The sequence below is a fragment of the Capra hircus genome, chromosome 3, assembly GCF_001704415.2.
Source record: "Capra hircus breed San Clemente chromosome 3, ASM170441v1, whole genome shotgun sequence".
Taxonomy (NCBI): Eukaryota; Metazoa; Chordata; class Mammalia; order Artiodactyla; family Bovidae; genus Capra; species Capra hircus.
Window position 1 is genome coordinate 20,726,923 of NC_030810.1, and position 25,117 is coordinate 20,752,039.

At 38.2% G+C, this 25,117-nt stretch overlaps 1 protein-coding gene across 1 annotated transcript in view; it reads right to left on the minus strand.

Annotated features, from left to right (window-relative positions):
• Positions 1-25,117, minus strand: part of PIK3R3 (phosphoinositide-3-kinase regulatory subunit 3) — a 103,891-nt gene that overhangs the window by 31,180 nt on the left and 47,594 nt on the right. Inside the window, exons 2-5 of the mRNA XM_005678520.3 lie at positions 10,910-11,018; positions 8,718-8,816; positions 911-1,091; positions 7-132 (exon numbers count right to left, since the gene is read on the minus strand). Of these exons, the coding sequence (XP_005678577.1) occupies positions 7-132; positions 911-1,091; positions 8,718-8,816; positions 10,910-11,018 (515 nt within the window). The remainder of the gene's footprint in view (positions 1-6; positions 133-910; positions 1,092-8,717; positions 8,817-10,909; positions 11,019-25,117) is intronic.

Below are 25,117 nucleotides of genomic sequence, written 5' to 3' on the forward strand. Positions count from 1 at the left end.
ACTAACCTGGGATGTTCTGGTATATTCTTCATATAGTCTGTCATATTCTTTACTCTTTTCCTGATACTGAGAGTGATACTCCTGCAGTTTTTTACCGACGGCATCAATATTGTCTTCTTTTACCAACTGATCCTATATAGGTAAACAAAAGAAATGAAGAATGCCAATATTTCTAAAACATGGGTTTTTCCACAACTATTTATTTTTAAATTGTATTTCTGTAGTAAGTTTCAGCTACTGTATTAGTACCAAGTATGGGAAACCACTAAATCCTTTTGTTAACACTAAGACCAACCTCTTTAGATCACATCAAAATAGGTAATACTTAAAAAAATTTTAATGAAATACAAATAGGAAACACAAACACAAAGATTTTATTTTTTTAATATAAATTTATTTGTTTTAATTGGAGGCTAATTACTTTACAATATTGTATTGATTTTGCCATACATAGACATGAATCTGCCACGGGTGTACTTGTGTTCCCCATCCTGAACGCCCCCTCCCACCTCCCTCCCCGTACCATCCCTCTGAGTCACCCCAGTGCACCAGCCCCGAGCATCCTGTATCATAAAGTTAACAAACACATGCAACAAGATATTAAGGAATAGTAGTCACAAAATAAATTCTAAACATATCTTAAATCTTGTGGGAAAATTTAAGCATCTAGCATTTCTTTTTTTTTCCTGATAAACCTGGTAAGTTAGAATCAAATGATTTTGTTAAATGACTTGCTGATTAGCTATTAAGAGCCTGTGTAACCACAGGACTTCCCTGGTGCTCCAGTAGTTGACTTTGTACTTCCACTGCAGGAGTATGGGTTCGATTCATGGTCAGGGAAATAAGATTCTGCATGCCACAGAGCACAGCCAAAAAAAAAAAAATCCCAAACTTATGTAATCATACCTACCTGTTGGTATCTGGACACTGGGTACATCAGTTTCACATCAAGTTTGGGATTGTACTGGGCAAGAGATTCATGATGATAGTGGCTAATGAGCTCCACCACAGAATTAAATGTCAGAGGATCAGAAAAGCCATATTTACCATCTCGATGATAAATCTTTATTAGCTTATTATTGCCTCCCTTCCTGTGAACAACAAGACATAACTGTAGATTTTTTTTCCCAAAAAATTCTGTTGAAGTACTCTTTCACTTGGGGATATGATAGCTTGGTGTCACATTATAAACAAGTTTTACTATGTTAACAAGACTGGAATGGGTGAAAAGGCATATATTATATGTGTAGAAGCATACATATTATTTTTACAATTATTTCTTCTGTCTGTAAAGTATCATGGTTACTAAAGGTCAACATACACAACTTTCAGTATTAACAAATTTCACAAAAATAATCACTAAAAAAAACTAAAACAAAAGTAAATTGTATCTTTTGTTTATTTTCTGAACAAATTTTTAAAATGTAAATTCTGTATCAAGAAGAACAGAGACAATCTCTTCAGGATCTAAAGATATGTGGTTGTGTGTCTCTGGAGGGACACAGAAGCAATCTCTATATGAAGAGGGTGATAACCATTTGTCACACATACACCAGCATAACACTCAAGCACTCAATTATGTGTGTGCATCATTGTTAATGCACACACATAATTAAGCTCCTTGAATGATTTATAACTGAGTAATTAATCCAGCACCCTACATTACTTTGTCTTTTAGATTCGCTTATAATACTTGGAAAGACTATTTATTTAGGCCATCACAATATGTAATGATTCAACTGTCATTCAACTGTTTTACAAAGTATAGCTTTTGAAGAGCCGTTTATATCAGATGCTTGAATAGTTTAGACCACTTTTGTTTACTGAGACATATCCAATGGTCCCTTAAAAGATAATTTATAACCAAAGCTTAAAATGGCCATGTTTTCCAAGTCCCCTAAGGTATAATCTAAAAGCAGAATAGACTGATTCATTATATCATAGCAAAATACTGCACAATTCTCACTCAGCTGTTCTTACAGCATACAGACTTAATGGGGGGAAAATATGCTTCTTTATCTCTTTATGCCATGCCATTACACATGATAAATGAAGCACTGGGATTTGTAAAAGGTCAAACACAGTAGGTTTGAATCTGTGGATGATTTAAATTTAATGCTTAGATGGTCAGTTTAGATGGAAGAAGAACTATCCTATAAAAGGTTACCTTAGAAGGACCACCTAATCGTAAGCAGTTTCTATAGGTGTGTATTCCCATGCATATACCCATAGAGGGTATGGATAATGCAAGCTGCTCTTTCTGCTAGAGGAAAACTAGAAGGTACTTATTCATTCAAAAAAACTTTTTGCACATCTATTATATGTCCAGACTGTATGAGGCACAGTGGACACAGTGATAAACAGGCCAGATACAGTCCATGCTCTCACAGAACTTTCAGTTTAGGAGCAGGTGGAACATATCCCCATTTTTTTAAAGAGGATAAAGAATTTTTCATTAAGATAGAACATAAAAATAAACAACTAGATATATCAACTGGTCTTTTCAGAAAAATAAAAAGCAGAGCAAAGGAAAGAGATTATTCTGGGGGTGGAGAAATGGCTACTTCATATATGTTGCACAAGGAAAACCACTCTGTTCAGGCAACATTTAGCGGAGTCCTAAATGATGTGAGCAGTCTGGCACAGCAGATATCTGGGGGAGAAGTTTTCCAGACAGGGAATAGCAAGTACAAAGCCCTGAGGTGGAAGCAAGCTGGGCATGTTCCAGGAACAGCAATGAGGTCAGCAATGCTGGAGCTAAAAAAAGCAAACAGGAGAGTAGTAGGAGACAAAGTAAAAGGAACCTGGATCATATAATCGCCTGTAGATCACTGTAATGGCTTTTGCTTTTGCTGACTAAGATGGGGAACACAAGAAAGTCTGAGCAGAATGATATCATCTATTTTGTGTTTTACAAGGCTCATTCTAGCTGCTAAGTTGATAAGACCATTCAAAGTGGGCAGGGGTAGAAGTAGAAAGATCAGCTGGGAGACCTGTAAAATAATCTAGGCAAGACATGATGGCGTCTTAGACAAGGGTAGTAGCTGTGGAGATACTGAGAAATGGTGGGATTCTGAATATATGCTGAGGAGAGAGTTGACAGGATGCGCTGTGGCCTAGATATAGGCATGAAAGGAGACAAAAGTAAAGATGATCTCATGGTTTTTATCTTAAGCAGTCAGAATGGAATTGTCATTTATCAGAAAGAAGAAGGATATATATAAAAGGAACATGTTTAAAGAGGAAAAAAGCATTTTAACTTTAGATTTGTTAACATTTGAAATGCCCAGTGAATATCCAAGAGCAGAGGATCCTGCAGCCTACGTAAAGAATCTAAAGTTCAGGAGCAAGTTCTGGGCCAGATGTATAAAATCAGGAGCTGTCAGCCTATAGATGTTATTTGAAGATGAACATAGCTGAATAAGAGAAAAGGTCCGAGGTCTAAGTCCTGGGGTACACCAATGTTTAGTGGTCAGGGAGATGAGAAAGGAAACCAAGATAGAGCAATTAATGAAGTAAAAGGAGAATTACTGAGCAATCACTGAAGTAAATAGTATCTTAAAAACCTGTTTTTTAAAAAAACATTTTTTCAAAGAGTATATGATCAACTGGGTAAATGATTTGGGGGTTTGGCAAAGTAGAGATCACTAAGGGGTCTTGACAAAATGGCTTCAATAGAATGGTAAGGATGGAAGACCAATTGGAATGGATTAAAGAGAATGAAAGAAGAGGAAGAAGAAATGCCTACAGACAACTGTCTTGAGGAACACTGCTGTAAATGGAAGCAGAGAAATAGGGAAACAGCTGAAAAGAGTCAAAGGAATTTTCTTTATTTATTATTCTTAAGTGAGAGATTGTAAAGCGTATAATTTATATACTTATGTGAATGGCTCAGTAGAGACAAAAACTGCTGATCCAAAAGAAAGAACAAGGTAATTCCTAGGGTGATTCCTTGAGGTTAGAGGGATGGGATGGGATCTCATCCACAACGGGATCCTGGACAAGGAAATGAACAGTCATCACTGGAACAGGAGAAAGGCAGAGTATTCATATTCATGTTGATGGCTGTAGCAACAGGAGCATGATGGAATTAGATCTCTTCTAACTGCTTCCATATCCTCAGAGAAACAGGAAGCAACTTCTTTAGTTAAAAGGGGGTTTAACTAAAGAATATGTGGGTTGTTGATCTGAAGAGAAAAAAAGAACGTGTGAAATTATCATCTAGGAAAAGTAAGAGAGCAAATGGATCGTGAAAATGTAAATTCAGCTGGGCAGTACTAAATGCCCATTTAAGATTGTTAGTCACAAGCCAACTCATTGGAAAAGACCCTGATGCTGGGAAAGACTGAAGACAAAAGGAGAAGAGGGCAGCAGAGGATGAGATGGTTACACAGCATCACCAACTCAATGGATATGAATTTTCGCAAACTCTGGGAGACAGCGGAGGACAGACGAGACTGGCATTCATAGGGTGGTAAAGAGTTGGACCCCTGGAGTAGGAAATGGCAACCCACTCCAGTATTCTTGCCTGGAAAATTCCATGGACAGAGGAGCCTGGTGGGCTGCAGTCCATAGGGTCGCAAAGAGTTGGACATGACTGAGCACACACACACTCAATAAAGAGTTGGACAGGACTTAGTGGCTGCACAACAGTCTGCATGATGTATTTTTCTCCACATTCAGCTGCCCAGGTATAGGCAAAAAACAGATGGAGAGTTGAATTTAAGAAGTGTTGGAATACATCAATATTTAGACGACTACTATAAGGGAGAGAGGCACAAGTCTGGAGAAAGGATATACTCAACAAGGTTATTTTAATATTAGACTGCTAACTTTAAAGAGAGAAGGAAGTAGACATGAAGGAACTGAGGAATAGTGGGTTTTTAATTATGTCTCTCCCATGCTGTAACCTTAACAGAAGAACATAGCTACTCCTTCTTACATCCTAGCACCTGGTCCAATGCCGGCATATATCAGATTCCTAAAGATTTGTTAACTATCCAGATTTTCTACTATAAATACCATTTGTTGATTTTTTAAATGGTCACTGAATTGAAAAAGCTGTACTTCCTCTCACCTATTGTCTGCAGTCTGATCTCATGCTCTTTTCTCTCATTTGAGGGTCACCAGTGACTTTTTACCAAGTTCGGACTCTGCTCTCCCGCTCTGTCCCAGGCTCAGATTCTTTGCAGTGCCTGAAATTTCCACGTTCCCTTTCCTTCCTCTACTCCCACTTCCTTCTCAGTCTTCCATGCTTCTCTGGCTTCTGTGGCTTGCTCTTTTCTCTCAACCTCTTAATCGCTCTTTCTCATCCTGCTGCTACACAGTTTATTCCCTAAAAAAAATTTGCCTTCAATCCTCCACCCTTTTTTTTCTATATAAACTCTTTCCTTAAAATTCCAATTATTCTATGTAGATATGTACCTGAATCTTTTTCTGGCCCTATATTCTCCCCTAAGCATTAAACCTAAATTTCTAGCTGTACTCTAGATAAATTTTTACCTGGAAGTTCTGAAGCTAAAAATCAACTGCTCCTGACTCTCCTATTTCTATAAATGGCACATTCATTCTAAGCCCAGCAGGCTCAAACCACAGTCACTTTTTTTTTTCACAGTCACTTTTAACTCCTCCTTAACCTCATACCTTTTCTATTATCAAATCCCTTTAGCTCTCAGCTCAACATTGCCTCTTACTTTGATTCTCAACTCCTTTCCTAGAGCCACAATCCTAGGTAATAGTGTATTCAATCTTTTGATCACGTCACTGCCCTGCTTAAAACCTTTTATTTTTTTTGCACTTAGAAATAAAGTTCAAATTCCTTACCATGGCTCATTAGGCTCTTTGCATCTGGCTCTTTCCCACTTTCAACTTCATCTCCTACTACTCTGATTCACACTGAAAGCCAGGAACATCGGTGTCTGCATTTATTGGATTCACAAGATCTTTCCAAAATCAGTGTCTTTGCATTTTCTGTTCCCTCTCCTTGGAACACTTTTCTGGCCAGCTCTTTCTAATACTTCAGTTTTCAGAGGTCATATCCTCAGACAGCCTCTCCTCAAAACTGTTATGTATACATTATGTATTCCCTACATAGCCCTTCATATACTGTGAAATTACTTCTTTTTATTTTTTTTTTAATTGAACTATAGCCGATTTACAATATTGTGTTAGTTTCAGGTGTACAACAAAGTGACTTGGTATTTCTTTTCTTTTTTGGCTGTGTCACATGGCTTGCAGCATCTTATTTCCCAACCCCACAGTGAATGCTAGAGTCCTAACCACTCGACCACCAGGGAACTATTTCATTTTTTTTTTTAATGTGTTTCTTTTGTCTCCCTCTCCCTGACTATTACCAACCCCCAAATATAAACACTATAGACAAGAAACCATTTTTGGCTTGTCCAGTGTTTTCTTTTCCTGGAACACTGTGGGCACTTAACAATATTAAATGATTAAAGAATAAACCTAATTCTAGAACATCATTCCCTCTCAATTCATAACAACCATCTAGCTCCATCCTTTATTTTTTCTATTCAAACACAGTCTAACTGTAAAACACCTCCATTGAAAAATGAAATGGTTCCCCCTGCCTCCATACAATATTAAACACAAATTCCTAAGTTTAGAATTCAAGGCCCTCTTCAACATGACCCTTTCCAACTTTCTAACCCCTGCCACTTTTCCCTCTTCAAATGTTACTCTCTAGCCAAATGGAATTGCATCTCACAGAACAGAGCTCTACAGTTTCTCACCTCCATATCTTTGTTTCTGTTGCTACCTAATCCTGCAACCTCTCTCCAACTTTCTGCATATCCAAACCTGTTAGGAGGTAACTATGAAATATCAAGCAAGAAAATGGTGGCTTAGATTTGGATGGTAGACAAGTGTGAAGAGATTATGGATATAGATTTGGAGGTAGAGTTGGCAGGGCTTGTTTAATGACAGATTGGATGTGAGGAAAAAAAAGATTTTGTGACTCGAGTAGCACAAAATAGTGGTAGTAATGGAGATGGTGGTTCTGCTTCTGAAAAAAAGGACACTAGAAGAGAAACAGTTTGGGTAGGGGGAGCCACATTAGAAATCAAGAATTCTGCTTTGACTATATTAAAGTTAGTATGTGCTCTAGCTATCAGAGTGGCTACTGGATATACGCATCTGGAGTCCAGAAGGTCAGAGCTAGAAGATAAGGGTTATGAATCATCACTATGAAGATGTACTTTAAAGCCATGGGACAGGACAAGCTCACCTTGGGAGAATGAATACTCACTCTTGGGAGAAGAGAATGAAGCCCAGTTCTGAGCCCTGGAATAATCTCAAATGAGTTAGGAAGAACATTAGGAGAGTGTGATCTCAGAACAGCCAAGACAATAAACTGTTTCTAAGAAGACATGTCTATGACTAATTCTGCTAAGAGGTCAGAAAGGTAAGAAGAGAGAAGTGGCCATTGGTCCAGCAGTCTGTGAACAGCAGTAGAGACAGAAGCCTGACTGGAATGGGAAAAATTTATGTTGAATGAATCACTGCAGAATACGGATTATTCCTCAGCACAGCTGAAGTCCTAGCTTCATTAACTTCTTAATTTCTTTACCAGAAGCTGATACATAGTAATCCCAAATTCTAGGATAAAATGTGGGATTATTTTTCCTAAAGATGGTAGGCTGGAAAGGCGGCAAAAAGACAAATAAGTCTGAGTTTGAACCTGTCCTCTGACACTTACAAGCTAAGTGTCTTTAGGACAAGTTTCTTAACCAAGTTAAGCTTCAGTTGCTTCATCTATAAAATGGAAATATTAATAGTATTAACAATACCTACCTCATAAGGTTGTTTTGATATAGATACTGCATGTAAAATGCTTAGTACAAGGAAGTTGTTATTGTTGCCATTATTCTTTAGACAGTCCCTTTTTAAAAAACAAAACAGAATGCAAGACTTTATTGCCCTTGTTGCTGTTTAGTTGCTAAGTGGTTTCCAACTCTTTTCTGACCCCAGGGACTGTAGCCTGCTAGCCTGCTCTGTCCATGGGATTTCCCAGGCAAGAATACTGGAGTGGGTTGCTATTTCCTTCTCCAGGGGGTTTTCCCAGCCTAGGGATCAAATCCACATCTCCTATATTGGCAGGCAGTTTCTTTTATTGTCCTTAGGCTATGTTAAATGTTAAAACTAAATGTAGAAATATCTAATACAGTTTCCCTAATCTATTTAATTATACATGCCATCTTTGTAAATATAAAGACTGATACATCCACCTTATGAGATTCTAATATGTCCACACGGAGGCCATGAAAATTGTCTTATCCTCTACCCATCCTCATCAACCTAAATTAGGTTGAGTTTTACTCTCTGAAGTCTAGATTGAGGAAAACAATAGAGTTATTGGAGGGGTGGATTCCCAGCATATCATCAATAACTTTAGGCTGTGCCCATGACTTCTACTTCACTCAAGGTCAACAGTATACATCTTACTTCATCATATTTAGGGATTTTAAAGCTTTTTCTTTTACTGCTACATAAAAATAAAAATTGTTGCCTTTTTAGTATTAAATATTTAAATGTGTAGGAAAAAGATAGTTAGCCAAACAACTAAAATTATGTATCTAAATTAAATAAAAATATGAAAAAATTTGTACATAAAGATTTAAATAAAATGCAGGCATCTTTGTATACCAGAAATAAATCATGCTAGTAGAACACTAGACAAAATGCTAAAAAATACTCACCGCAAGGTCAAAGTGTAATCTCCCTGCATTTTGGTTGAGGCATCTCTGACCAAGAAGGTACCATCTGGCATGTCCCGTAATTTGTCATTTACCTCCTCCCTGAAGAAAGGAATTATAGGAAAAAAAAAATTTTTTAAGTGTTGGTTGTTTTCTTCACATATTATCACTAAGACTAATTGGGAGGTGGGGTCTAAGATTACAGAATCATGGGGCTGTCAGAGGTCATTTAGTTCCTCCCCCAGATATGCTTTTGTTTTGATTTTCGGTGTTATGCAATCCCAGGATGAGTATTTGATTTTTAAACTCTTCCAGGTTTCAAATGTCTGTAGGGAATACCTGTTTCCATTAAGCCTTTAGGGCTTCCTTAGGCAGGTATGAACTTGTAGAGTGTCAGAAAAAAACAGCAGCTGTTTAGAAAGATTAAGTTTAACCAACAGTGGCAGCTGGGTCAGATCAGAGTGGGGATAATTTACTCAGTTCACAATCTTTCAATAATACTCTCCAATTTGAATTTATACTGACAAAAAATTTCTTCTGCAGAGATGGTTTAGGACTTTAAGGAACAACACTAGAAGACTCAAAGAAAATGGCAGGACATCAAAGAACCCTGAGTTACAGAACCACATGGTCTTAAAATATAAATTAAGAAAGTGAAGTCGCTCAGTTGCGTCCAACTCTTTGCGACCCCATGGACTGCAGCCCACCAGGCTCCTCTGTCCATGGGATTCTCCAGGCAAGAATACTGGAGTGGGTTGCCATTTCCTTCTCCAGGGGATCTTCCTGACCCAGGGATCGAACCCGGGTTTCCCACACTGCAAGCAGACGCTTTAACCTCTGAGCCACCAGGGAAGTATGTAAATATAGTAGATCTTTTTTTTGTATGTTGCTAAAATTTAAATTTTATGTTTAATATCAAATATATTAAGTCTTTTTTAAAAAATTAGATACAGAATTACTGTATGACCCAGAAATTCCACTTCTGGGTATATGCCCAAAGAACTGAAAGCAGAATCTTGAACATTTATACATCAATGTTCATAGCAGCATTATTCACAATAGCCAAAAGCTAGAAATAACCCAAGTGTTCATCAAAGCCAAATGTCCATAAGAATGAATAAATTAAAATGTTGTAGGTATATATAATGGAATATTATTCAGCCTTAAAAAGGAAATTCTGACACATGCTACAACATGGATTAATCTTGAAGGCATTGTGCTAAGTAAAACAAGTCAAACACAAAGAACAAATGTTATATGATTCCACTTATATGAGGTACCCAGAAAAATCAAATTCACAGAAAGAGAAGGCAGGTGCTGGGGAAGATAGAAGGAAAAGTGAGTTCGTGTTTAATGAGTACAGAGCTTCACTGTGGGAAGACGACACTTGCAGAGATGGAGGGTGGCGATGGATGAACAATAATGTGAATGTACTTGATGCCACTGAGCTGTACATCTTTAGATGATTAAAATGATATAGAAAAAAAAAATGAGTGCTACTTTGGTAATGGGAAAGAACAGACAAGAGAAAGAGAAGGACAAGCATATTGAGGAACGCAGAAGCAATTTGAAATCTGATTTGGCAAAAGTGGATATAACTTTTTAAAAACAAGAAAATACACTGTTGGAATTTAAAATATATATATGTATTTATCTATAAAATATAGATGTATCTTTTTTTTTCTCTACATTCTGAGATTTCCAAAACCACATTTTACCCAAAAAGCAAATCTGTCCTAGAGTCCTGTTTCTCAAAAGGAGGTGAAGAGACATAAAAATCAACTGGGGAGGTTACAAATGCAGATTCCTGAACCCTACTCCATTGATTTTTATGTGAGCAAATGCTGAGGAACCATTACCTTAGAAACAGAAACATAAGGAAAATTAAGCATAGATAAATATTTTATCCCAAAACACATACATCTATCCTAAATGTATAAGTTTCACTTATTCAGAACCCTATCCTCAATACAGTATTAAAAGTAATAACCATACCTACAATTTAAAGATTATCTTGTCTTTTTATATGTGTGGGAAGAAAACCATTTAGAAAATTTAAAAGGTTCTCCTACACAGTTTTTTAAATGCTAATCTTTAAATGACAACTTGTGGGGCATTAAAAATATTTTTTTAAACTACTAATCTCAAGAATTATTTTTTAAACTCCATTCAACTATAATACTTAGTCTAATTACCTTGAAATATCCCCCCAGTACCATTCTGCATCCTGAAGAGAAACAGAACTGTCCTTTATTCCATTTGTAATGGCTGAAGTCATTGGCTTAGGTGGCTTTGGTGGAAGAGCTAGAAGAGAAATTAATATTATTATTTTGTAATGTAAATTATTATTTGCTTTCTAATGTCCTTAAAAACAGTTCATTAACCAATGTACATTAAGGTTCCAGATAATTATAAATCAAAATAAGGATTATTTTATGTTACAGGTTAAACATTAGCCAATGAAAGAATCCTTTTAGAACGCTACCAATAATTGCCTGAAAAAATGAAATATTCAAGCTATCTGCGTTTTTCTCCTTCTTATAAAATACTAACTTCTTGTTGGATGCCTTTCTTCTAGACCAGGGTGGGGAGTAGAGAACACCTGTGCCACCCTTCTTTCAAGGTGGCGCTGTGAATGAGTGGTACTCCTTTCTCCTGTGCCATTGATCAAACCCATGCTCCCTGCAGTGGAAACATGGAATCTTAACGACTGGACTGCCAGGGGAGTCCCCTCAAAATCTGCATCATTAATGCTTCCAGGTATCCATTATCAGTTCATCAGAGTGAGATGAAGTCTGTCACCCTTGCCTTAGGTAGAGGAGCGAATGGACTGCATGAACAGACATCACCCAAAATGGCTTTGAAAGTAGTGAGCTGATTCAGCTCAGTTTCCTGGTTCCCAAATATATGTATTAAAAATCTACCATATGCAAGAAAGTGTTAAACAGTGGGGATACAGACATAAGAAAGCCATGCACCTGGCCTCGAAGAGCTCACAGCATTGTGAAGATGTTCACTGTAACGGATGTAATTAAGACTCTCCATCTGGAGGATGCCCACCTTTGTCAGGCACAATGGGACTCCCTGGCCCTCTTGTTTCTTCAGTCCTGGCCAATCTGTCCCCTATTTTATGTCCCCAATAATCATCATGAACCACCTCGTCTCTAAATTTGAACATCATATCCTATGGATTTTGTTTTTCTCAGTATGCTCTTTCTCACTACTTTCCAGTCTTCTCTGTACTTCAATTTCCAGTGTTTTATTTAAACACACTGGCACCACAGCCTATGTAGCTGAGGGCTCAGCAGCTTGGTCAACAGGAAAAGGAGCAGCAAGGCCAGGGAAGCAGGTATTTAGCAAGCTATTCAAGGGTGTGTTTATACCAATGTCTTTAAAATAAAAATAAATAAATCAACAGTGTGTGAACTGTGAACTTCCAGATGTTCAAGCTGGATTTAGAAAAGACAGAGGAACCAGAGATCAAATTGCCAACATGCGTTGGAATACTGAAAAAGCAAGAGAGTTCCAGAAAAACATCTACTTCTGCTTTATTGACTATGCCAAAGCCTTTGACTGTGTGGATCACAACAAACTGTGGAAAATTCTTCAAGAGATGAGAATATCAGATCACCTGACCTGTCTTTTTGAGAAATCTGTATGCAGGTCAAGAAGCAACAGTTAAAACTGGACATGGAACAACTGACTGGTTCCAAATTGGGAAAGGAGTACATCAAGGCTGTATATTATCACCCGGCTTATTTAACTCCTATGCAGAGTACATCATGAAAAATGCTGGGCTGGATGAGGCACAAGCTGGAATCAAGACTGCCGGGAGAAATATCAATAACCTCAGATATGCAGATGACACCACCCTTATGGCAGAAAGTGAAGAAGAACTAAACAGCCTCTTGATGAAAGTCAAAGAAGAGAATGAAAAAGTTGGCTTAAAGCTCAACATTCAGAACACTAAGATCACGCATCTGGTCCCATCACTTCATGGCAAATAGATGGGGAAACAGTAGAAACAGTGACAGACTTTATTTTGGGGAGCTCCCAAATCACTGCAGATGTTGACTGCAGCCATGAAATTAAAAGACACTTGCTCCTTGGAAGAAAAGTTATGACCAACATAGACAGTATATTAAAAAGCAGAGACATTACTTTGCCAACAAAGGTCCATCTAGTCAAGCTACGGTTTTTCCAGTGGTCATGTATGGATGTGAGAGTTGAACTATAAAGCTGAGCACCGAAGAACTGATCCTTTTGAACTGTGGTGCTGGAGAAGACTCTTGAGAGTCCCTTGGACTGCAAGGAGATCTAACCAGTCCATCCTAAAGGAGATCAGTCCTGAATATTCATTGAAGGACTGACGTGGAAGCTGAAACTTCAATCCTTCGGCCACCTGATGTGAAGAACTGAGTCATTTGAAAAGACCCTGATGCTGGGAAAGATTGAAGTTGGGAGGAGAAGGGGACGACAGAGGATGAGATGGTTGGATGGCATCACCAACTCAACGGACATGAATTTGAGTAAACTGTGGGAGTTGGCGATGGACAGGGAGGCCTGGTAGTCCATGGGGTCACAAAGAGTCGGACACAACTGAGCAACCAAACTGAACTGGACGTGAGACACTAGCCCTGACTGAAAGTCAGTTGATTTTGCCTTTGTGATAATTATCAAGGATATGTTTCATTCACATAAGAGTACTTATTTTTCAATTTCTGGTGTTAACACAATGTAAAATACACACCAATTGACACAGGCTAACTTCTGCACTTGATACACTATTTTATCCTTTCCCTACAGGATACAGAGTAAGTACGAACAATGGTCAATTTTGATTTGCAAATGATGCTGAAATAACTTTGGTAGGGCTGGACAGTATTTTGTCAAATGGATGTCACAGTTCATTACTAGTAAAGAAAAGGAAAATGTATTTTGCATTATGGTGCCATTTTCTCTAAAAAAAAATATATATATAGCGGCTCTTTAGGTATCTCCACAACGTTTTCACATTTAGTGGTCATGTTAGGAAAAATGATAATCTACAGAATGAGTAGTTATGTTTTGTTATGACCGATACTTTCCTTGGGAAAAACATTGTATTGAGTCTTTGATTTCAGGTGTGGCTTAAGATGTAAACATATCACATGATTCATTTAAATATAATGATGCCTCTGAAGCACTCAAACAGTATTTGTTCTGTGTTTACAACTAGAACTACAGAAGAAAATCTCTTCAAATAAAATAGTTCTAAATTAGAAAAAAAATAAAATAAAATACTAACTTTGAATTCTAACAGATGTACAAGAAACTTCCCTCTCAAAAGACAACATGAAGCCCCTTCACAAACAATTCAGTCCAAAAGCCATTAAGAAGGGGACTGGTCATGACAGCCAAGAGCTGGTGTCAGAGCCCAAAGCAGGCGCGGGAGGACTATGTCCTCGCATGAGGGCAGCAGCACAGCAAGGACCTCGGAGCTCCGGCGGGTGAGGAGGCAGTCCTCACAAGGGCAGCGTGGCACAGAGTGTTGAAGCTGAGTGACGGGCAATGGGCAGGGCCTGGAGGCACAGAGTGTTGGAGACCAAGCCAATAAGGACACAGACCTAGGAGTCAGGCATCCCAACACAGGGAGCCAAAGCCAGATTAGGATGGAAAAGAGTTCCTAACTGGGCAGGGGAAGAGAGGTAGCAGGGGGAATGCAGCAACAGCTATGCAACACTGGGTAAATACAGAGTCAGTTCAGTTCAGTCGCTCAGTCGTGTCCGACTCTGCAACCCCATGAATCGCAGCACGCCAGGCCTCCCTGTCCATCACCAACTCCCGGAGTTCACTCAAACTCTCATCCATCGAGTTGGTGATGCCATCCAGCCATCTCATCCTCTGTCGTCCCCTTCTCCTCCTGCCCCCAATCCCTCCCAACATCAGAGGCTTTTCCAATGAGTCAACTCTTCACATGAGGTGGCCAAAGTATTGGTGTTTCAGCTTCAGCATCAGTCCTTCCAAAGAAATCCCAGGACTGATCTCCTTTAGAATGGACTGGTTGGATCTCCTTGCAATCCAAGGGACTCTCCAGAGTCTTCTCCAACACCACAGTTCAAAAGCATCAATTCTTCAGTGCTCAGCTTTCTTCACAGTCCAACTCTGACATCCATACATGACTAGTGGAAAAACCATAGCCTTGACTAGATGGACCTTTGTTGGCAAAGTAATGTCTCTGCTTTTTAATATGCTGTCTAGGTTGGTCAAAACTTTCCTTCCAAGGAGTAAGCGTCTTTTAATTTCATGGCTGCAATCACCATCTGCAGTGATTTTGGAGCCCCCAAAAATAAAGTCTGACGCTGTTTCTCCATCTATTTCCCAAGAAGTGATGGGACCAGATGCCATGATCTTCATTTTCTGAATGTTGACCTTTAAGCCAACTTTTTCACTCTCCTCTTTCACTTTCATCAGGAGGCTCTTTAGTTCTTCGCTTTCTGCCATAAGGATGGTGTTATCTGCATATCTGAGGTTATTGATATTTCTCCTGGCAATCTTGATTCCAGCTTATGCTTCATCCAGCCCAGCATTTCTCATGATGTACTCTGCATATAAGTTAAATAAGCAGGGTGACAATATACAGCCTTGACATACTCCTTTTCCTATTTGGAACCAGTCTGTTGTTCCATGTCCAGTTCTAAATACAGAGAAATGGGCCAAATATTAGTAAGCAAAACTACTAATAGTGTAAAAAGGAAGTTACAAATACAGAAAGGTAGAAAAAAAGAATGAACCCTCTGGTTTGGACTGCAATTTCAGCTACTGATGTGAACTCATGGAAATCAACAGACAGACAGACAGATGCATGTAAATGTCTATGCTTACAGAAAATACAACTATTTCCTAGCTCTTTCCTCTAAGAGGTCTTAGAACCGGCAAAGTCCTAATATGCACACCTAACACCCAGTTCTTGGCTTCTAATGCCATTCTCTACTAAAAGGAACCAGGGCTCTGTGAAGAAACGGCGGGGGTGGAGTAAACCAAGTACCAAATGAACTGGGAACATCATGTTGTGACAAAAAGTAACCAAATATCAAAGAATGAGGGGCCATGACAAAACAACAAAGTAGCCAGCTTGAAGGGGCTCCTACTACCCAATCTGGAATGACTGGAGCATCAATACAAATAACAATAGTAAGGGAATATGAACCAGTAAACAAAACAGGAATCCATGTGTCCACACAGATGTAAACAAATAAATGAAAAAACAGAAAGATTAACGCAGAAGCTTTATATAATTTTGAAGGCCTTCCCACAAATGCTTATTAATCAGGAAAGTAAAAAGATTAATACAATAGTGGAGAAACTAGGGAAACAAACCTTATTCAAGCAATCAAGGTAACTACCAACAGTAATGGTGAGATCATGGGCCACCAACAGGATGCACCAAGGACACAACAAATATACATAAACTGAATCTAGTCATAAGGAAACATCAGACAAACCAACCACACGTGAAAGACATTCTACAAAATAACTGGCTTGGAATCTTCAAAAACATCAAGGTCGGGAAACTCAAGAAAGACTGAGGGACTGTTCTAGATTGAGAAAAACTAGAGAATCATGCCAATTAAACACAGCGTGTGAGTCTGGACTGGATCTTTTTGTTATAAAGGACATTACTGGGACAATGGAAAAACCTGAATGGAATCTGAGGATGAGACGGTAATAATGCATCATTGTTCATTTTCTGATTTTGATAGCTGCATTGTGGTTATGTTGGAGAAAGTTCTCGTTTGTGGGAAATACAAACATGGACATGATGGACTATCATGTCGGCAGCCTACTCTAAATGGTTCTAGAAACCAAGTTATTTCTCCTATACGTTCAACTTTTTTCTAAGTTTTAGGTTGCTCAAAAACTTTTTAATTAACAAAAAAGTTAAAGATAATATTGTAGGAAAAAGGGAACAACACAAATATAAGAATGTAGTTGGTCCCCTTTCTCATACTGTACATATTTAAAAATTAACTCAAAATGGATCAAAGACCTAAATGTTAAGAGCCAAAACTATAAAACTTTTAGAAGAAAATAAGCTTAAGTCTTCATGACCTTGGATTAGACAATAGTTTCTTAGGTATGACATCAAAAGCACAAACAAGAGAAAATAGAAAACTGAATTTCATCAAAATTTAAAATTCTGTGCTTCAAGGGACACCATCAAGAAAGTGAAAAGGCAACCCACAGAATGGGAGAAAATCTTCATAAATTATGTATCTGATAAAAAATTGTATCTAGAACACATAAAGAACCCTTGCAACTTAATAACAAAAAATGACTAAAATTAAACATGGGCAAAGCATCTGAACAGACATCTCTCCAAAGAAGATACACAAATGGCCCACAAGCACATGAAAATATATTCAACAGTATTAACCATCAGGGAAATGAAAATGAAACCAATGAAATACCACCTCATACCTACTTGGATGATTATAATCAAAGAAACAGATAACAACAAATGTTGGTGAGGATGTAAAGAAATTGGAACTCTCGGTTCACTGCTGATGGACATGTAAAATGATGCAACTGGCTGGAAAACAGTCTAGCAGGTCCTGAAAAGGTTAAATGAAGAGTCACCACATAACCCAGCAATTTGGATCCTAGCTCTATATTTTAAAAGAAAGAAAACATAAAACCATACAAAAAACGGGATACAAATGTTCAAAGCTGTATTATAGCCAAAAACTGGAAATAACCCAAATATCCATCAAAGGTAAATGAATATATACAATGTAGTATGTATGTATGTGTGAATATACATATACAGTATTATTAGGCAGTAAGAAGGAATCAAAACATGTTGTAACATGGATGAACCATGAACACATTAGACTAAACGAAACAAAAAGCAATCATGAAAGCCACATATTGTACAATTCCACTGTCCGGAACATGAAAATCTACAGCAACAAAGTATATGGTTGTGTAGGGTTGGACTAAAGGGGGAAAGGGAATGGCAGCTAATGTATGCAGGTTTCTTTGAGAGGTAATGAAAACATTCCCATTGCTTGTGGTGATGGCTGCCCAACTCTGTGAATATACTAAACACTACTGAATTATATACTTGTTAAGTGGATGAACTGAATGGTATGTGAATCACATTTCAAAAAGGCTATTATCTAAAAAAACAAATATCAGACTTCTAAAATGACTAGATGGGGAGAGCTTGCTATAATCCATTCTTTTTTCCTAAGTAGCTACTTATTTATACCTATCTTCTTTGAAAGGGATGTGGCATATAAAAGTAGCTACAGTTGGAAATATAATTTTACAGAATTTAAAATTCTTCTACTTATAAGGATTAATAGTTTAAACTTGTGCTATACAAAAGAACTGTGCTATTACTATGAAAGGTACAAAGACAAGACACTCAAAAGAAATCTAGAGGGAATGACACTTAGAAACACATGACCATAATTCTCAGCAGAACAAGGCAAATACTGTAATAAAAGTGCAAGTAAGGTGTGATGGAAACCCAGTAAGAGCAACTGAAACCCAGCAAAGAGAACAACTGATTCTCTCCTGGGAAAAGTTCAAACACTGGGCTTGTCAAACCAAGTCCTCACTGAACTGAATGCCATGACCAGCAGGGCCCAACAAGAACCAAATCACTGAAAGGAACCACAAAGACTTGCTGCTGTCTGTATTCCTTCTCTGGGGGAGCTCTATACAGAACTGAGTTGACCAGCAGCACAGGGAAGCTGCTATTTATGGATGACAGTTCTGTGGTAGTTCCACTACCAACAAACAGATAAGGAACATGTCACCTTTATCACAGAGGGCTGCCCACAGCCTCCTTGTATTTTTTCTCATCTGCAGAAATACAAGTAGAACAAAATGATTACAAAGCTGTTTCTACATAAAGTTGCTAAAAGAACACAATAAGAAGGAATGAAATGCTGGCCTATTTTCACAGTCTATCATCATTCCATATGTATGTAACAAGTATTTAGTGAATACCTCGTATGTTCTAAGAGCTGGGAATATGGCAATGAACTAGACAGACACAGTCTTTATACTTATGGACTTTGTAATTCAAAAGGATAAACTTCAAGATAATTCATCACTACACCATCTTCTCACTGCTGATCATTCCATTATGTCCTCTGGAGCATCCTCCTAGATTATTCTCCCCATATTCTAATTAAACTATTCTGTAACTTGAATGTCTTCCCAGAAAGTGTTTTTTCCCACTTCTTAGCCATTTCTGAAGTTTTGAACTCCGTAAAGACACTTCTAACCTTGCAGCCCATTCTCGTGGAAGGTTGCTCGTTTTCCTACATCTTGTATCCTCAAGGCCTCTGTTCTTTCTCGCTCAGTTTTCCCAGAAAGTCCTCTCTTCCTTCATCCATACAACTGACATTTCCTTGACCTTCTTTTAATCTATATTCTCACCTACTCCCATACCTTCTATAAATAATACCTATATGCTGATCCCAAAACAGTGTTTCTAACTAGAGCGTCTTTTGTAAATTTCTGATTATCCGATAGAAGACACCTAACATGTGTCAAGCATTGTAGCAGGCACAGTGAATCAGAACAGTACTTTTCACACTCTAATGTGCTTATAAATCACCCAGGGATGCTGTAAAATATAGAACACTGATTGCTAGGTATGGGTTGGGGCCTGGAATTCTGCATTTCTAGCAAGTTCCCAGGTAATGCCAATGCTGCTAGTCCAAGCTTTTCAGAAATAAGGAGCTTACAGATTCTCTTTGAAAAGTTTTTACGGAGCTAAAAAGAAAAAATTAGGCAAGTATAGAACAGTAGCTAGAACACAGATTAAATACATGTGATTCTTCAGTCCCTCTATTAATCATTCCAAACTGGCAATAAAATACATATTTTAAAGGCATAAGCACTCAATAGCAAAAGCGATCAGAGGAAACAACATCAGATGATAGCAACAAAACTTTTAACACACAAAGAGCAACCAAATGAATATGACTTGGTAGATTGCAAAAAACTGAAACCTAAGCCTGAAGAGAGAAAATCCAATAAAAAAGGAATCACACCACTGTACTCTGTAAAGACCAGGACTTGGAGGCACACTGTATCTCTAAAGGGAGAATTGAGGGAAGGGGCCAAAAATAGGAGAACTGACTGAAAGTGTACACAAAGAGCAGCAAGATCCCTAGTTCTCCTCCCCAGCCCCCATGCAATCAGACAGCTACCTCTCCCTCCTCCTACACAAAGGCTACCTGTCACTCATCAGTTCACAGAAACAGTTACAGAGGCTCTGGACTCGGGGAACACTAAGTGCAACTGGGTCAAGAGATAAATCCTTTACTGAAAACAGCAAAGTTAACGAAAAGTCTACAAAGTAGGTAGATTTCCCAAACCCCTTCCCCATTTCAGTTCTCTAAACAATGAGCCACAGAGCTTCTACCCCAAGGTATCAGTTAGGGAGATTTTTCTCTGGAGAAACTGATAAGATCTCAGCTGTGGAGCCCATGCGAGAGCCTCATGCTCCAGAACAAGAGAAGCCACCACAATAAGAGAATAACCACAACTATTCTCACCACAACTAGAGAATAGCCTCCATGCAGCAAGATCCAGCGCAGCCAAAAATAATAAAGATAAAATAAAAATTTTAAAATATATAAGTAAAATAAGATGCTCTTTAAAAAAAGATGTTCATCATCTTAACACCTTTCAGTGAAGGCCTCCAGTTACTAAGTCCTTCCTACTTACATGGAGCTTCAATACAGCTATTCAGTATCTTTCGGCACTTCCCTGGGGGACCAGTGGTTAAGACTCCATACTTCCACTGCACAAGTTCAATCCCTGGTAGAGGAACTAAGATCCCACATGCTGCATGGCACAACCAAAAAATAAACAGAGAGAGAGAGAGAACGCAAACTCTTTAAAAATCTAACATGCTACACAAGGACAAATCTTGAAGACACGTCTTCATGGAGATATGAAGAACCTTGAAGAAATAAGCCAGTCACAAAAGCACAAACGCTGCATAATTCCTCTTATATGTGGTGCCTGTCATATTCATAGACACAGAAAGTAGAATAGTGCTTGCCTAGGCTGATGGGGGGAGAAGGCAATGGCACCCCACTCCAGTACTCTTGCCTAGAAAATCCCATGGACGGAGGAGCCTGGTAGGCTGCAGTCCATGGTGTCGCTAAGAGTCAAACATGACTGGGCAACTTCCCTTTCACTTTTCACTTTCATGCATTGGAGAAGGAAATGGCAACCCACTCCAGTGTTCTTGCCTGGAGAATCCCGGGACGGGGCAGCCTAGTGGGCTGCCATCTATGGGGTCACACAGAGTCGGACACGACTGAAGTGACTTAGCAGCAGCAGCAGCAGGCTGATAGGGAGGGGGAATGGGGAGTCAGTGTTCAATGGGTTCAAAATTTCAGTCAGATAAGACGAAAAAGTGCTGGAGATGGATGACAGTGATGGCCACACAACAGTGTCAAAGAACTTAATGCCACAGAATTGCACACTTAAAAACTGTTAAAATAATAAATTTTACATTATGCATATTTACCTCAGGGGTTTTTTTTTAAATAAAAAACTATGAGACATATAAGGAAAGTCAACAACATTAAAGAAGACCATAAATAAATAAATAAATAAAAGGAACTTAAGCGTAAACCAAAAATTCAAGAAGAAAATTTCTTCAGACCAAAAAAGTGTATCAGAAATACAAAAGGAAATACTGCATCTATGAAATACAAACAAGATCTATAACAAAGTAACACTAAAGAACAAAGCCCTGATATACTAAAATTATAAAAGTTTTTTTAAAAAAACTTTAATTGACAAGCTAGCAAATAAAGTTAAGAAAATCTCCCAAGAAGCAGAACAGAAAGAGAAAGTAATGAAAAATAGGAGAAAAGGCAAGAGAATTAAACTAAGAAGACCCAAAACCGAATTAAAAGAAGTTCCAAAAAACAGAACCATTTAAAATAAGAAAAAAAATTTCTTAGAAATGAAGGACATACATTTCCAAAAGGAAAGTGCCAAGAATCCCAAAAAATGAATGAAAAAGATCCCCATCAAGGTACATCTCAGTGGAATTTCACTTAAGCAATAAAGAGAAGATCTTAAAATCTATCATAGCTAGATGGGGTGGGGGTAGCAGGGGAAGGCTGATCACAAAGAACTAAGGCCTGGAATGTCTTTGGATTCCTCAACAGCAATACTGCAAATTAATAATACTGGAGGGAAAACCTTCAAGTTCTAAGGGAAAATGGCTTTTCAACCAAGAATTATATATCCTGCCAAATTATCAATTACACATGAGCATAGAATTGTCATTTTCAGACATACAAAGTCTCGGAAACTTCTCTTAGTACCTTTCTTAAGAAGCTCCTTTACAATGTCCTCTAGCAAAATTAAGAAATAAACCTAGAAGAAAATGGTGCAGGATTCAGGAAAATGGACACCAACACAGGAGAGAAGCAAAAGTAATCACTAGGAAAACAAAGAGTATCAGGACGATAGCTGGAAACAATAACTGGGACTCTAGCAAGGGAACAATGGGGGACTCAGGAGGTGTGTTGAAGGAAAAAATTAAAATAATAGATTATCTTATGTTTAATCCCCCTGTGATGAGTTTTATAGTTCTGTCATGGAATATGAGAATAACACTGTCATAAGCACATAAAAAGAATTCAGCAAATGTTTAAAAATTAAGGCAATAATTAATTCCAAAAACATATAATAAACAAAATATAATCATAACATACAAATGACATGAATGCTACTTACATAGTTATAATAGTGTAAACACTAAAAGATAATTTAAGAAACAATTATAACTGTGATATATCTATACTGGGAAGATGTGTGTATGGCATTTGTTGTGGTTGTTCAGTTGCTCAGTCATGTCAGGCTCTTTGCAACTCCATGGACTGCAGCATAGCAGGTTTCCCAGTCCCTCACCATCTCCCAGAGTTTGCTCAAGTTCATGTCCATTGTATTGATGATGCCATACAACCATCTTATTCTCTGTCACCCTCTTTCTCCTTCTGCCTTCAATCTTTCCCAGCATCAGTGTCTTTTCCAATGAGTCAGCTATTCGCATCAGGCGGCCAAAGTGTTGCAGCTTCAGCTACTATATTTTATCAACTATGCATTCAAAGTAATTTACATCTACTTTATTTATACAGCAGAAATACTTTGTGCTACTGCACATCTCTTTCAAACTCTGCATTCAGGATATCACACTGGCAGCTTGAAATCAGCCCCAGGAGTCTCTATACGTCTAGAATCAGCAAATACTACAAATCAGAGCTTGATTTACTGTTGTACTGATTGTGCACCAGGGGTCAGTACATGATGGCCCTCTGCCTATTTTGTACAGTGCAAAGAATGTATTTTTACATATTTTTAATAGTTGGGAACACATACACACACACACATAAACCAGGCAATAGAGGCCGTAAGTGGCCTACAATGCCTAAGGGCTTCTCCAACAGCTCAGCGGGTAAAAATTCCACCTGCAAGGCAGGAGACACAGTAGCCATGGGTTCAATCCCTGGGTCAGAAAAATCCCCTGGAGCAACCCACTCCAGTATACTTGCCTGCAGAATCCCATAGACAGAGGAGCCTGGCAGGTTACAGTCCAAAGGGTCTCAAAGAATCAAACCTGACTGAGCAACAAAGCATACACAATGCCTAAAGTATTTACCTGGCTCTTTGAAAAAGTATGCCCATTCCTGATCCAGACTTCAGAAAGTGATCAAAAAATGTTAATTCAGTGTAATAATCTTAACTCCATGTGCTGCATCTTCAGTGTAACAAGAAATCATATGGTCAAAAACAAATGTACCTTCCTCACCATGCCTGCTCCTCCTATCTACTCTATGCATTTGTCAAAACTCAGAACTGTACACCAAAAAAAGTAAATTTTACTATATGTAAACTTTTAAAAAATTTATTTAAATCATGTAAAACTTTTTAAATGAAGATGCCTTGGTCCAACTCCCTACAGATTCTGAATCTATTGATCCAGAATAAGACCTGGGCATCTGTGTTTTTTAAACACAACTGGTAATTCTGATTAAAGAACAAAAAAACCCAAAAACAAACTAGGGAAAGAACCCAGTCCTAATCTCATAAATGCACTCTGACTTCTATCTCTACAGTTTGCTCACTTACTCCAGTTCTCCCCCTGTTCTTCCACTTCTATGAGATTTCCAATTCCTTGAACTCATTACTTTCGATACAATGCTGGTATTCACTCCCTCCTGATCTCAACTAATACTCTCATCTCTTTTATTCCTCCTATTCTCCTAAATGCACCTGGCTGGCAAGACCCCTATCACAGCTCAATCCATTTTCATGATTTTTCTGCTCTCTCTTTAGGCTGCAAGATGGGGAAAATGCGGATACATTTTCAATTTGGTTTTACTAATAATGATCTCCAATCACACACAGAACCCCTCAATGCAATCCAAAAGACTTTCCCTATATTTGCCTCTTTCTCACTCTTCACTATGGGTATTTTAAACCTTCTCCACCTTCCTCAAACATCATATTCCACCTCTCTTCACTCATCTTTTGGTAGACCTATATAACAGAAACAACATATACTATAAATATATGTTATATATTATATATGTTGTATTTGTATATTACAATATAATATGTTATATATTAAAAATATACTATATAACAGAAAAAATAAACATTGTGAACTGAGCTACTTCAGTTTCCTGCCATTTACCTATAAATATATATGCATCTGTACCCATTCTTTATCTAAATTAGTCCTTCTACCTAATACTCCAGATCTCATCTCCTTTTACCACCAGAGGGGCAACAGTTCTCCAACACCCTATTCCTACTCTCCAGTCGCTCATGCTTTACTGGCTCCTTGCTACAAGCTCATAAATACACCCAAATCTCTCAGCTACAGGCCTCCTGACACCAGTGGTTCTTTGGAGTTATAAACTCTTTTGAAAAGCTGATGAAACCTTTAAGACTTCTGTCCAGAAGAAAATGTACACACATACTCAGTGTACATATAATACTGATGGAGGAGGATCCATAAGTCCCAAATTAAGGACTCATATCCTATAACTTCTCTTTCTACCCAACTTTTATCAAAGAGCTGCATACTACCTGTGTCGCCATTTAAATTTCCTCTTGAATGCATTGCAATCCTGCCTCCCAACTCCACTGAAACATTTTTGCCCAAGGCAGTGACCCAATTGCTAAACGTGATAGACAGTTTTCATTCCTTATCTGCAGCATCTGATACTAGTACTAATTCCCTCCTCTTTGAAATACCCTCTTTACTCAGCATCAGAGACCCTATACCTTTGCATGCTTTTTCTATCTCTCTGGTCATTCTTTCTAAACCTGTTACTGGCTCCTCTTCCCAGGCTAGC